The 15490-nt window shown below is 36.0% G+C and overlaps 1 protein-coding gene across 3 annotated transcripts in view; it reads right to left on the minus strand.

The window, feature by feature from the left end:
• LOC138695781 (sodium- and chloride-dependent transporter XTRP3) overlaps window positions 1-15490 on the minus strand; it is a 476534-nt gene that overhangs the window by 67826 nt on the left and 393218 nt on the right. For all 3 annotated transcript variants that reach the window (XM_069819976.1, XM_069819975.1, XM_069819977.1), the window contains one exon: window positions 2878-3110. In XM_069819976.1, coding sequence (XP_069676077.1) covers window positions 2878-3110 — 233 coding nt within the window. The remainder of the gene's footprint in view (window positions 1-2877; window positions 3111-15490) is intronic.

Consider the following 15490-nt stretch of genomic DNA (forward strand, 5'->3'; position numbering starts at 1 on the left):
CCCGGGTTCGATTCCCGGTGCCGGAACGAATTTTTCTCGAATTAAATGGTGATAATACACATTGGCTACTTCATAGTAGTCGTGTAATATTCAGTGAGGTAGGCGAGACCTCATATATAATGAATATATGATGTATTGCATAATATCCAAAATTTTTCACTCATGGAGTATGATAGAAACGAGAGTTATTTTACGCATGCATATGAGTACGAATATGAATATATATACAGGGTGATTCACAGAGCTTATTTCCGAAGACATTCTGATCAAAAAATGTCATATAAACATTTATCTTAATCTCAATATTTTCAGAGCTACACTAATTTGAAGTTGTTTGTAAAATATCATTATTCTTGAGTTTTAAGGGTAAAAGAATATTACAAATAAAGAATGAACTATTCAGGAGTATCATTTCTTTAATTAGCTAGTATTCTGAAGCTAAAAATGTGTTGTGAATTCCATAGTTGCTTCGTTCAGAATTTCTTTCTGATTTTTAACTACAAAATTACATACTTTTCTTACGCACTTATCACAACAATTGTTATAAAACACGTCACTCTTGAAAGTTCTTTAAGTCTGTACATTAGGATGCATAATTAAATCGAATCCCTAAAGTCGTATGATTTATAACAATTGTGATAAGCACGTAAGAATGATGTCATTTTTAGTTAAAAATTGAAAAATGAGATTTGTACAAAGCAATTAATAACACATTTTTAGCTTCAGAACACTAGCCAATTAAAGAAATGACACTTCTGAATAGATCATTCTCTATTTGTAATATTTTTTTAACCGTAAAACTAAAGAAAAAAGATATTTTACTAACAACTTCAAATTAATGTAACTTTGAAAATATTGCGATTACGAAAAATGAAAAAAATGTTTATATGACGTTTGTTCAGAACGTCTTCGGAAATAAGCTCCTAAGTGACGGTAAATCTCGTGAATCAGGTAATGTAATTAATTTCAAGGGGCTATTCTTTGAGATATTTCAGACAAAAGAATTTAATACAATTTTACTCGTTTTTGCTTCCCTTTATAGATAAAAATTGTTTTATATGAAACATTTCATAGCGTGTTTTGGGAAAGCCATTGATTTAATTCCCAGTATGTTCAGTCAAATTAAGAGAGCTGTGTATCATGATAATATATGATTTAAAACAATAGTTTTGTTCTTTAAATGTACATAAATTTGATCCTAACAAATGTAACTTTTCGTTCTGCAAAGAAATTTTACAATGTTACATTTGTTCGAATCAAATTTCTACACATTTAAGGAACAAAACTAATTTTTTTTTCAATACCGCTAATTTATTATCATAATACACTGTTCTCTTAAATTGAGTATATCGGGAATTAAATCGATGGCTTTCCTAAAATACACTATGAAATGTTTCATATAAAACAATTTTTATCTCGAAAAGTAATCAAAAACGAACAAAATTGTATTAAACTTTTTCGTTGTAATATTTGAAAGAATAAATTCCTGAAATTAATAACATTACTTACGATTCACCATATATATATATATATATATATATATATATATATATATATATATATATATATATATATATATATACAGCGTTTTTTTTCAGCCGGAATGGTCCGGAATGCGTTCCGGTAAACTTTTTGCCATTACAAATTCCAACGAGATATATTTTATAAGCGAAATTGAAAATTAAAATTGCCGCCACTGCCGAGTCCAAGAGTTTACATTTTCTCATTATTATCGTTGCTGCAAAAGTAACTCATGCAATCGAGTGCTGCCATCTTCCGTTATTGATCCTGAAACTATAGCTCGAACTCGTAAAATTTCCGTTATGCTTAAAATCGATGAGCTCCGTTTGGAACTTATTGTAATATAAGGTATGTAGGCCTAATATTTTTAAGTCTACGTTTTTGTTGTATAATGTGCAGTGGCGTAGCATGAAATTCTGAGCAGGGGAAGCTAACTCAAGTTGTCTTTCATGCAATATGAGAAAACGTATTACAAAAATACAGTCTTAAAATAAATAGTAGTCAATTTCAAGTCAGCAGTCGAAGATTGGTTGGAACATCGTAAGTAACACCAATAAGGCATGACCTCAAATGAGACGTAATAAAATACGATTTCACGGTTTACACATATCTCTAACAAATAGACACGTATACGTATAACATTAGCTCACTCCTTGTCATACTTAGAGAAATCACAATATTAGTATCATTACGTAAGTATGCGTCTGTCTTTTGGTTGTGTCCTTCATCGACAGCAAGGGAGTCGGTCATTTGTTTTTTAAATCACACTTTTGTTCGTAAGTCAGTCTTTATAATACAATTGTCCTAAAAAATTCAAATAAATTAGTGTCAGGAACTGTTATTTCGCTCATTATTTATTATATCAGCCACAATGCACACTAACACTTCAAATGAACACAACTGACGAATAGGGATAACTCGGAAACTACTTATTTTAAATGTTAAAGCTAGCTTCTTTGCGAGCCTTGAGACTAGGGTAGTTTAAAAGGGATGGAAAATCTGCGGAGTGGATTACACAGAAGAAACCAGTCTGCTTGGAAGCTGGTGTGTGCAGGCTTCTTGTTTACTGCTGCATCACAAATAATCCTGAGCTGCCGCATCACAATATTTAACGCGTAAATATAAATTCTATTAAAATTAATAAATAATTTTCTCCATAAACTGCAGGTTTATTATGAAATTATTATTAACTGGGGAAGCTAAGCTTTTTAGCTTACATTGACGCTACGCCACTGTTAATGTGATCGAGTTATAGAGTTCCGGTAAACTTTTTTCCACAAAAAAGCACTGTATATATACTGTGTATATATATTAAGATATTCATAGTCTTGAAACAGAATGTGTATTGTGCCATACCTGTAGTGAGTTGAAGAGGTAGTAGAAGCACCATGTGATGATAACATTATAGTACAGTGCTACGAAAAATGTGACAACACAGCTGGCGATGCCAATCCCGCCGAGCCATGGATGAATTGTGTTCCACACCCCTAACGAGCCTAGACGCATCTTTTGCCCCATTCCGAGCTCAACCAGGAACAGAGGAATTCCCTCCAGTATCAGCATCACGGCGAATGGAATCAGGAAGGCACCTGTAATAAAAAAAAGTAGCAATGTTATTGAAGTCACTTAACGGCTGCAAATTTGCATCGTAATTTTATTTATGAATATGTGCAATTATGCTCTACTAACAAGGGAACTGCTGATGTGCTTATGGCCAAAACTGCCCTCAAAGTGCGCACAAAGACCTCAAACTAAATTCAACATGTTTTGCTATGCAAGAGATAGTAAATATCAATACCTTAAAAACAATATACTTTGCATACTTCCACTCGGTAATGAGTTTTGGAATAATATTCTGGGGAAATTCTACGGATAGTAACAGTATATTCCTACTACAAAAAATAATACTTAGAATAATAGTAGGTGCCAAATCTAGGGAATCGTTTAAGACCATTAAAAAAAAACTACAAATAATGCCCATGGCTTGTCAGTATATTTTTTCATTAATAAACTTCCTTCTATGTAATCGTGAAAACTTTGTAACTTTAGTCTCGTCGCTCTAATTTCCGGCAGCCAATCGCGTTGCAGGTCGGCTACATTTAAACGTGTGCGTCTTGTGATTCGCTGAGGAAGAAGTTATTCATTTCTTAAGGCTCGATAAATACTTAATATAATCGCCCGCCATTTTGGCTCTTTCGTTGGCGTTTGCAGAAAGCACACGAATACGTTATTTGCCGCTCAATTATTTGCTGAATTACAGTGCGTTTGATTTATTATCATAGGAGCTACGACATGATAATGTTTAACGGTGTGGCAAATAATTTCCTCGTCTGGTAGCTCGACAACGAAAGAACAAAAATGGCGAACGATACTACCTACCTAGGCTTTATAGAGCCTTGACTTCCTAAGACGTAAGCAAAGAGGAGGAGTCACATATGCGGTCTTGGATCTGTGTGGAGGACGGTTGAACTTCATTAATAGAAGGGGTGGAAGTAAAGTACATTAAAAAACTCAGGTACAATAAAAATTGAAGTAAAAATGAAATGATGTGCCTGTACTTTAAGAAACAGCGATGCGTACATGAAGAGGGAATTGAGTTGTCGTATATGAATTACTGAATACACATGATATTATTTTCATACTGTTACCAAATTAAAATGTATAAATATTTCTGTCCCCACCTTCGTGGAAGGGTGATAAACATTGATAAAATATCCAGCATAAGGAATGCATAGTTATTTCAAACGTCTCCAATTTTATTATTGCGTATATCGTATACAATACATACAGAATGTGTGAGCGTTTCTTCTGTGGGAATAATGAGATTCCAGTATGCCATATTTCCCCCCTCCTCCTTCTCCGAGACAGATATGCGACAGTTCCAATGTCTGCCGGAAATTAAATCGGTTGTAACTAGACGAGACGCGCTTCATTTGTTCGTGTGGCACTTTTCAACATTTAATTAACTTCTAAACGTTGAAGATACCACCAATCACTTCGACCGTCCTACACTCATGTCGAGACTGGGCAGAAAACGGGGTCACGAACACAACAAAACTAGCTAGTGTTCTCATTTTAATTGGTTTCTGCAAATTGTGTCATAATCAAAATCACCAACACATAATAATAATAATAATAATAATAATAATAATAATAATAATAATAATAATAATAATTAACAACACCATCGCCAATACTAAAATCATAATCACCATCGTCATCATCATTAAAATTACCACCGCCATTACTATAATTCAGACTCATTCAGACATGGTTTCTTGTAAATAGTTCTCTTAATCTATCATAATTGAGACTCGTTCAGACATGGTTTCTTGTAAATAGTTCTCTTAATCTATCATAATTGAGACTCGTTCAGACATGGTTTCTTGTAAATAGTTCTCTTAATCTATCATAATTGAGACTTGTTCAGACATGGTTTCTTGTAAATAGTTCTCTTAATCTACCATAATTGAGACTCGTTCAGACATGGTTTCTTGTAAATAGTTCTCTTAATCTACCATAATTGAGACTCGTTCAGACATGGTTTCTTGTAAATAGTTCTCTTAATCTATCATAATTGAGACTCGTTCAGACATGGTTTCTTGTAAATAGTTCTCTTAATCTATCATAATTGAGACTCGTTCAGACTTGGTTTCTTGTAAGTAGTTCTCTTAATCTATCATAATTGAGACTCGTTCAGACTTGGTTTCTTGTAAGTAGTTCTCTTAATCTATCATAATTGAGACTCGTTCAGACATGGTTTCTTGTAAATAGTTCTCTTAATCTATCATAATTGAGACTCGTTCACACATGGTTTCTTGTAAATAGTTCTCTTAATCTATCATAATTGAGACTCGTTCAGACTTGGTTTCTTGTAAGTAGTTCTCTTAATCTATCATAATTGAGACTCGTTCAGACATGGTTTCTTGTAAATAGTTCTCTTAATCTATCATAATTGAGACTCGTTCAGACTTGGTTTCTTGTAAGTAGTTCTCTTAATCTATCATAATTGAGACTCGTTCAGACATGGTTTCTTGTAAATAGTTCTCTTAATCTATCATAATTGAGACTCGTTCAGACATGGTTTCTTGTAAATAGTTCTCTTAATCTATCATAATTGAGACTCGTTCAGACATGGTTTCTTGTAAATAGTTCTCTTAATCTATCATAATTGAGACTCGTTCAGACTTGGTTTCTTGTAAGTAGTTCTCTTAATCTATCACAAAATATCTCAATATCTGGTAATTTCATCACTATAGAATTTTGTCCTAGGTTTAATTTGTAATTTAGTAAATACAAAAATATTCTTTGTTCTTAACTTCTATGATAAAATGTCTAGCTTTCATTAATCAGGTAATCTTGTCGTACTTTAATTTTTATTGTAATTGTAATTGTAAATTGTAATTTTATTCTTCATATTATAGTTGTAATCCCCTGGTAGAGGGGCAGAGAAGGCCTGATGGCCTTATCTCTACCAGGTTAAATAAATAAATACTAAATATGATTATCATCTTCATTACCATTATCATTATAATCACCATCAACATTAAAATCACCACCACCACCACCACTATTATCGTGATCATCAACAGCAGGTAGTATTATTGTCATCATCAACATTAAAATCATCACAATCGACATAGCATGATCATCGGCAACATTATTACCATCATCACCATCACCACTACCATCATCATCATGATCATCAGTAGCACCATTACCATCATAACACCAAAATCACCACCATCATCAATATTGATCATCTGCATTATTACGATCAACATTAAAATCATGATGATTATCAGCAGCATTATCATCAGCATCATCAACATAAAATCTATCATTATCACCATGATTATCAGCAATATCAATATTACCATCATCAACACTAAAATCACCACCATCAACATTAAGATCATCATCAACTTGATAACCAACAGTAGCAGCATTATTACCCTCATCACCATCATTATCAACATTAAAATCACTACCACTACTACAATCATCATCATTATTAGCAGCATCATTATTACCATCACCATCAACATTAATATCACCATCACCATCAACATTAATATCACCATCAACATGATCACCAACAGTAGCAACATTATTACTCCATCTCCATCATCAACATTAAAATCGCCACCATCATCATGTATATCATCAGCAGCAGCATTAAAACCATCATCATCATCATTGCCTTAATCACCACCGTAAAATCTTAGTTACATTAGTTGCTTATAATGATATTCCAGCTATAGGCTATTACGGTATTATCGCCGCGCTCTCATGGTTATCATGTCGGCATCATACAATAACATGCGGTGTCCTTTTAAAACATAATTTTGCCGGCCGATGGTTGCTCTGTAGGTTTCACTCTAAGCGTCACGTTGTCACGTCTACAGTACTTCTTCGATTAGAATAAGTACTAGTTTGTTATAAATGGCTATTATTATTATTATTATTATTATTATTATTATTATTATTATTATTATTATTTCATATACGAGTACGTTGACATTCTTAACTCTTAATAATAATTTTTAATCACATACCTTAATGTTCGTCCTCAGCACAAGACATTACAACCTCGGTTTAGTCCACGTGGATTAGACAAGTAGGTGTCATTTAATAATGGAAGCAGCTTATTGGATGCAATATTGAAATTGAGGCGAGTGATTGGAGCGGCGACATAAGAAATTGAAAACAATAATACAATGATCACCTTAGTAAATCACGTAACATTATATAGGTGTACCTCAGGGAACGATTTTAGGTCCTGTTTTGTTTTTAATATGTATCAACGATTTACTTAAAATTGACATTGAGAAATATTCTGGTACTCTGTATTATTATGCTGATGATACTGTGGTTATATTTAGCGGTTCGAGTCGGAATGAAACTTATCAAAGTTCTAACAGTGGTATTAACATTATTAAGGAATGGCTGGATGCTCACTTACTTTCTTTGAACGTTTCTAAAACAAAATTAATACCATTTTCATTAACATCACATGGCCTTGAGCAACTAGAAATAAATAATAATATAAGTATAACAATACATGATTGTAACCTACCTACTTGCTCATGTAACGCTTTGAGTATATCCTCACAAGTTAAATATTTAGGCATTATTATTGAACAACATTTAAAATGGGACAAGTATATCTCCTTTCTGTGTAACAGATTGCGTAAAACAATCCACAAATTTTCCATTCTACGCTCTTATTTACCTGTTTATGTTCTGCGTACTGTGTACTTAGCTCTGTTTCAATCAATAATTCAGTATGGTATTTTAGGTTGGGGAGGAATGGCAAAATCGACTCTTCATCCTTTAAATTTGCTCCAAAAAAGAATTATCTATATAAACCTTTTGATTACCCAACAAAATTAATTTTTCAGGAATTTGGCGTATCAAATCTAGAACAGATTTATAAACAAACATTGCTCATTTACTTCCATAAAAACCACAATAAATTTAAATTTGATCCTCATGAATACCAGACGAGACAAAACTACAGTTTCTTTCTAAATACTCCCAAATGCCACACAACTGCTGGATTAAAACACAGCATGAATTTAGGACCCAAAATATACAGTGTGTCCACCATGAACCTGACACATATCATTTGGCTGCCAAAAATCAATGAATGGAAATAAGTTGGTAACATGCATTGCAATATGTAGAGCAACTGTGGAAATTTCGTTGGCTATTTTTAGAAACCCGCGCGAGAGGTTGTACGTGGCGCTGCGGTAGCTTAAGTCAAAATGGCGACAGCGCAAGAGCGAGCACAAGCGATCTGGTGGTATGCTGAAACAAATTCGGTGATTCAAGTGCAACGCAACTTTCGGCGCGTGTTCCAGAAGGACCCACCATCACGGAACACCATTAAGACATGGAAACAGCAACGGGAAGTGTGGTGAAATTGCATGGTGGCGGTGATGTGCGCGTATCAGAGGAGCGTGTAGCAGCAGTGAGACAGGCGTATGAACGAAATCCACGCAAGTCAGTTCGACAAGCGGGACGAGAACTGCAGATGCCGATCGTTCGAGAATTTCTCGACACACAATTTCCCGGTCGCTGGATTGGGCGTGATGGACCGACAAGATGGCCACCTCGATCACCGGATATTACCCCTCTAGACTTTTTCTTGTGGGGATATGTCAAGAACAAAGTGTATACAGGCCACAAAATCCGTGATCTTCAATAGCTACGCGGCCGCATAAGAGATGCCTCAATTCCGTTACGACCGAGATGCTTCAGAAGACCTGGTAGGAAATTGAATTCAGGCTAGATGTTCTTCGTGCAACGAGAGGATCTCATGTTGAAGTGTACTGATTTTTTTAATAAAACTTGGTGAGTTACTCTTGATATTGCATGCATTCTTTTCTTTTTACCCCAAGCAGTGTGAATTATACATCAATTTCAAATGTGTCAGGTTCATGGTGGACACCCTGTATAATGAATTAATTAGAGCTTACCCTGAGCTAAGTACACTTAACACACATAGATTTAAGAAACAAATCAGATTAATTATTTAATTGTTTAAGCTAATTGAGTTAAAAATTGATACTCTAATATTCATGTACTTTTGTATTTTCTATTTGAATATAGACCCTATTATTACATGCTGTATGTACATATTTTACCATTTATTAATGTTATTGTGCTCAATGAACTCTCTTAATTTTGTGATATATTTTGTATAACTGATCTGAACTGCGCCCGAACACGAGCTTCTGCTCTTTCGGGCTGCAATGCCTAATATAGCTCAAGTGTATAGTATTAAATAAATATTATTATTATTAAATTTCAAAGACCTGCCTAATGTTAACCATGAGAGATATTACCACCTATCAAGGAGTAGCGCTATGAAAGCAAACCATTCAGAGGAAATAATCATTTCATGAATAAATCCTTACAAATACAAAAATGGTCCTAATGACTGACTGTGGAAGGCGGCAATCCTTCATTCCAAAGAGCGGCAAGGAATGATGCCCTGCCTTGCAATATACACACTTCGTGTCAGTCATCTTCATCAGAACTAGTGAAATTAGGCAGTGCTACCGGTACCTTATTTGTTTAAATTCTGCGTGTGCATTGTGTATTAATTAATTAATCAATCCGTGAAGGCTGCTGCCTCACGTCCACATGTCTCATTAGAGGTAAACGATCATCCAACTGGAACGCAGGTCGATGGTGAGCACGATTCTTTGTGTATATCTGTATAAAAGTCACAAGACGGAACAAAACATATGGGAAATAAGTATTATATGCCAAGAGTCTTTAAAAACTACTACTCTTGATTGAAAACAAAGAGAAGTGCTTGTCTTATAGATTTGAAATGGCATTAGTTTTCATAGCAGCGTGTGAAGAATATGGTTTCATTCAGTATAAAATCAAACAGAAGCGATGCCCCGACCGAACCAGACTTGAACGGAAAATTCCATTCGGCATTTACAAATAGTCTTGACTGTCTTGTTTACCCTCACCCCTGAAAAAAAAAAGAAGAAGAAACCTGTCGAGTTTTTTTTTTTCCTAGGGGATTGCCCCCTATGAATACAAAAATGTTCTCTCCCCTAAGCCGAAAGGCTCCGAAACACCCACAGCCTTCTATACTCACGGCCTTGAGTTGACAACTAGCGCCACTCCCTTGTCCAAACACAAGGGCAACCACTCTTGAGCCATTCATGTTCTCAGAGATAAGTTCGCACCCTACCAGCTCAGACCCCAGTCCAGTTGCTCTCTCCCTCTCTCTTTTCCCTCCTAAATTCATTCATGATTTGGGTACCACCCCTCTCTGCTCTCTATCATTCATCTTAATTACATTCTTCCACTCATCCCCACCGCGCTGCCCAAATCTACACGATTTCCTTTTTTTGTGGAGATCACTATACCACATGCGTTTCTAGAATGGAAGGAGACTTCATTCTGAACCCTGCATTCCAGACTTGTTTACAGGAAAGGCGTCATAGCCGTTACTTCAAAGCAATTTTGTTTTAACAGCAAGTTTCAAGAGTGCTCAAGGGATATTTCCGCCAGGCCAGAGAGAGAGAAAGAGAGGGAATTCTTTAGAAACATAGGAACAACATTTTTAATAAACAACTGAAATGAAACTAGGAATGAATTTATATGTATACGAATGAACATGTTAAATTTGAACTCTGTGTGGATAAGAGTATGGCTAGGAAAATAAAGTAAAAGCATTTTACAGTAAAACCACAGTCAAGTATATACAGGCACGACGCCATTTCCTCATATCCTGTCGTACACTTCAGCGCTCCGCGATTGTGTTCTGTTTGCAAATCACGTAAGCATAAGCATGAAAGTTTAGAGTTCGCAAACTTTCATGTTAACGTCTTACGGTAATGTTTATGTCAATGCTTATGTGAATCATTGTGAATGATCCCATTTGGTAGCCTGGGCGCAAACGTCTGTGTTTATGTTACGGTTATGTTTAATTTTCATTGTGAATGGGCCTTAACAGTACGCAAGGATTAGCTTTCTGAGCAGAAATGAGCGTTTTGTAAATCGGCATAACTCTGGGCACGACTCAGAGACTCTACACTATCTGAACCAGTGTCCTTGGTTATCTCCGCCCAGCCAAGTTCGATGCGGCTCCCAGACGGCGGTTACAAAATGTGACGGGATACCGTGAATATTTTATAATGCAATTAAAAGGTGCAGCTGTTCTTATAGCAGGTCGGTGTCTCTATTTATGAACTTCACTGGAGGTAAAAAAAAACATCAAAGAAGCGTAGCTCCAGATATCTCCTGCATTAATGGAACCAAAATATTTCAAATTGTTACGAGGTTATCTAGTGTCGATAGAATTTGTGATAGCGAGACGAAAAGAGAGGAGACGAGTGCGAGGATGTGCCATGGGAGTACCTGACACGAGCCTGCAGTTGGGTAAAACATCGAAGGGGGAAAAAAAAACTCTGTAATCAGCCTAAGCAGGACTCGAACCCATACTCAAGCGCAGCTTCGGGGCACGAGTCCCGTTTTCTAAAGCCTAGACCACTGATTTAGTTATAAAAATATGTTAACATTTAATATTAATGTTGACATTCAGAGGATAATTTACAAAGAGGATTGTATACATTAAATGAAATATTAAAAGATTTTGGGATGGAAATTTCAGCACAAAAATCAAAAGTAATGGCATTTTTAGGACAAGACCCAGTGAGAAGTAAGATAATACACAATAACCAATGCCTCGAACAAGTGCAAAATTTCAATTATCTGGGTTGTGAAATATCTTATCAAAATGAAAAAGATGTGAACAAGAAAATTACCAAATTTACACAAATTCTAGGAATAATAAACAATACATTAAAAGCTAAATTAGTACAAAAATCTACAAGAATAAAAATATATAATACACTAGCATTACCCACCCTTCTATACGGAAGCGAGATTTGGACATTAAAGAAAAAAGACATGAACAGAATCAAAGCAACGGAAATGAAATTTTTCAGGAGAACAGCAGGATATACTCTTTTAGATCGAAAAAGGAATGAAGAAATTTTAGAACAATTAGAAGTAGAGTCAGTAGAAGAAAAAATCACCAGATACAAATTCAATTGGCTAGATCATGTAAGAAGAATGGAAAATTCAAGAATCCCAAAAATTATGATGCAATATAAACCTAGAGGACATCGTCGACCAGGAAGACCGTTAAGAAGACTGCTAGATGGGGCCGAAACAGGTCTACAGAGGCCTAATTCGTGAAGGATGATGATGATGATGATTAATGTTGACTATTTGTATGAAGAACTTTTTACTTTGACTTGTTTCTGCCTTGAGTCCAAAAATTTAATAGTGCACAGTGGCCAAGAAGTAAGCGTATACCCTTTTATTTCGCGAAGAGCTGCGTTGGTAAGTTGGTAACCTTGTGAGCCTTAGTAACCATGCAGTGTCAGTACGGTAATAACTGGTATCACACAACGGAAGTGCTACAACCACTCAAAGAGCAGCTGTAACAATAACCAATTAAGTGAATATAACATTACAAGATGTCAACATCGTCTCTTTCTAAGTTACAATCGGTATCTATCTTCACTGGAACTGTCCTCATATTTATATTTTAAATATTTATTTAAAGTAAATTAAATTAAATTAATATTTCATATAACACGCTATGTGACTCCCTGACTTTGTAGCAATAACACGTGTTCAATTCAGCACAAGAAGATAATACGTGCGCATGCGCATAGTGTCGGTGATATGATTGGAGACGGGGAGCATGTTGGGAAAGGGAGCATACGTCATCTGCGCGAGACAGTCACGCCCGCAGGTTTCTGCGCACTGAGTTTTCCTTGTGAATGCCTATAGTAGGTGCTGGTTTGTGAAATTTTCGTTCACACTCCTGACGCACTTCTACTTACTTACTTACTTACTGGCTTTTAAGGAACCCGGAGGTTCATTGCCGCCCTCACATAAGCCCGTCATTGGTCCCTATCCTGAGTAAGATTAATCCGGTGTCTATCATCATATCCCACCTCCCTCAAATCTATTTTAATATTATCCTCCCATCTACGTCTCGGCCTCCCCAAAGGTTTTTTTCCCTTCGGCCTCCCAACTAACACTCTGTATGCATTTCTGGATTCGCCCATACGTGCTACATGCCTTGCCCATCTCAAACGTATGGATTTAATGTTCCTAATTATGTCAGGTGAAGAATACAATGCGTGCAGTTCTGCGTTGTGTAACTTTCTCCAGTCTCCTGTAACTTCATCCCTCTTAGCCCCAAATATTTTTCCTAAGCACCTTATTCTCAAACATCCTTACCTATGTTCCTCTCTCAAAGTGAGAGTCCAAGTTTCACAACCTTAAAGAACAACCGGTAATATAACTGTTTTATAAATTCTAACTTTCAGATTTTTGGACAGCAGACTGGATGATAAAAGCTTCTCAACCGAATAATAACAGACATTTCCCATATTTATTCTGTGTTTAATTTCCTCCCGAGTATCATTTATATTTGTTACTGTTGCTCCCAGGTATTTGAATTTTTCTACCTCTTCAAAAGATAAATTTCCAATTTTTATATTTCCACTTCGTACAATATTCTCGTCACGAGACATAATCATATACTTTGTCTTTTCGGGATTTACTTCCAAACCTAGCTCTTTACTTGCTTCCAGTAAAATTCCCGTGTTTTCCCTAATCGTTTGTGGATTTTCTCCTAACATATTCACGTCATCCGCATAGACAAGCAGCTGATGTAACCCGTTCAACTCCAAACCCTCTCTGTTATCCTGGACTTTCCTAATGGCATAGTCTAGAGCAAAGTTAAAAAGTAAAGGTGATAGTGCATCTGCTTGCTTTAGCCCGCAGTGAATTGGAAACGCAACTGACAGAAACTGACCTATACGAACTCTGCTGTTCATAGTTTAATAATCGCAATCGCGCGGAAACAATTGTTATTCGTTCTTCAATAGTAAGCATATTTCTTGATTAATGTGAAACATAAATAAAATAATGCTGATTTATCGGAAATGGATCGAGACTTTTGGACCCCCCTGTACTTCGAAGGAAAAACGGGAGTGTCCTGAGAAATCCTGCAACAATACTCTCTTTGTTTAACGAAAATTCTACTTAGAACTTTCCGGAATATAATCCAGAACCTCCGGCATAGGAAGCCCACGTACAAGTTATTCGGCTAGGTCAGACCCATAATGAAGCTTACGTACAATAACCACAAAGCAGTGCTACGTGCCTTCAATAAAAGAGACCGATCCAGCTGTAATTGTGGCCGGTGTTGTTACAGACGGCGCGACTGATACCGAGTTGTGTTGTGGTTCCCTCCCGAACCACCTTAATTGAATTATGAAACATTAAGTCGAGACACACGCCTTTCGCTGCCCTCCAATTAGTCGCTCGTCGCAATTCAATTGTTAACGATCCAGTCAGCTCTCCAGGGTGCGACATGAGCGTGTGGAAACGTCGCCCAACACATTTCTTTTCTGATAAGCATATTCTCTTTCTGAAACGCATTACAGACGTTTCAAATGTAATTCATTGCATGAATGACAGCTGTCATCACATTGTTGCCTTAACAGTTAAATACTATTTTGAATGGATGAATTATTGTTCAAGCAAAGTTTTGTATATGAGTACAACAACAACGCATATTTATGATCAGGCTTCGAGACTTTGGACCCGATACAATAAGTTTACTGTGCATGCACTATAGGTTGTTGACTCGCTGCAGGTAGTGAAAGGTAGAGATGTGTTGAGGTAACAACGTTGCTATTTAGAGTAGAGTACGGTAGTATTGGGAAACACACACATATGGACTTTCTGAAAGTAAATATACATTACACAATGACAGTGTCAAAAGAATGTGAAAAGCATTTGTGTTTAATTATACACAGTGTTAATGGTGGAAATAAAGATGTAGTAATTTTAATTTTTTCATTTATCCTATTGGTCGTCTTTAGGAAGTGCAGTTACAGTACCGAATTGCAATGTACTACAAGATACATTTTCAGTGTCTCAAACGTAAATCTTTTTCGGTTATCTGCCAAACACAGTTTGTACTGTGAAAAGCTGCGCTCTACGTCGCATGACGTGATAGGAGCAAAATGAAAAAAGCTAACATCATTGCAGTCTCTAAGAAACAGTCCTTCATTCTCGGGTGACTATGTCCACTAATTTGCTGTTTATGTTACACAATATTCCATATCCGTTATTTTTACATAAAATTGATTTCCACTTCTGTTTTACACGTTCAGTAACCGGTGTAGTTGATGTCTCATTAATTCTCTGCGTCATTTTCTAAATTAATTTGAGGGCTTCCGGCATCTCTTGCTCTGACTTTTCTAACCGTGTAATAGTTTCAGACACAGTTTGTATGAAAACCAAATTATTCGTCAGAACCTTCAAATCCAGAGCGTTTTCCTTTGCGTATTTGTTGGCATTCATTCTACAGTACCCCCACCCACTGTACGCTTTACCA

The sequence above is a fragment of the Periplaneta americana genome, chromosome 3 (genome assembly GCF_040183065.1).
Source record: "Periplaneta americana isolate PAMFEO1 chromosome 3, P.americana_PAMFEO1_priV1, whole genome shotgun sequence".
NCBI lineage: Eukaryota > Metazoa > Arthropoda > Insecta > Blattodea > Blattidae > Periplaneta > Periplaneta americana.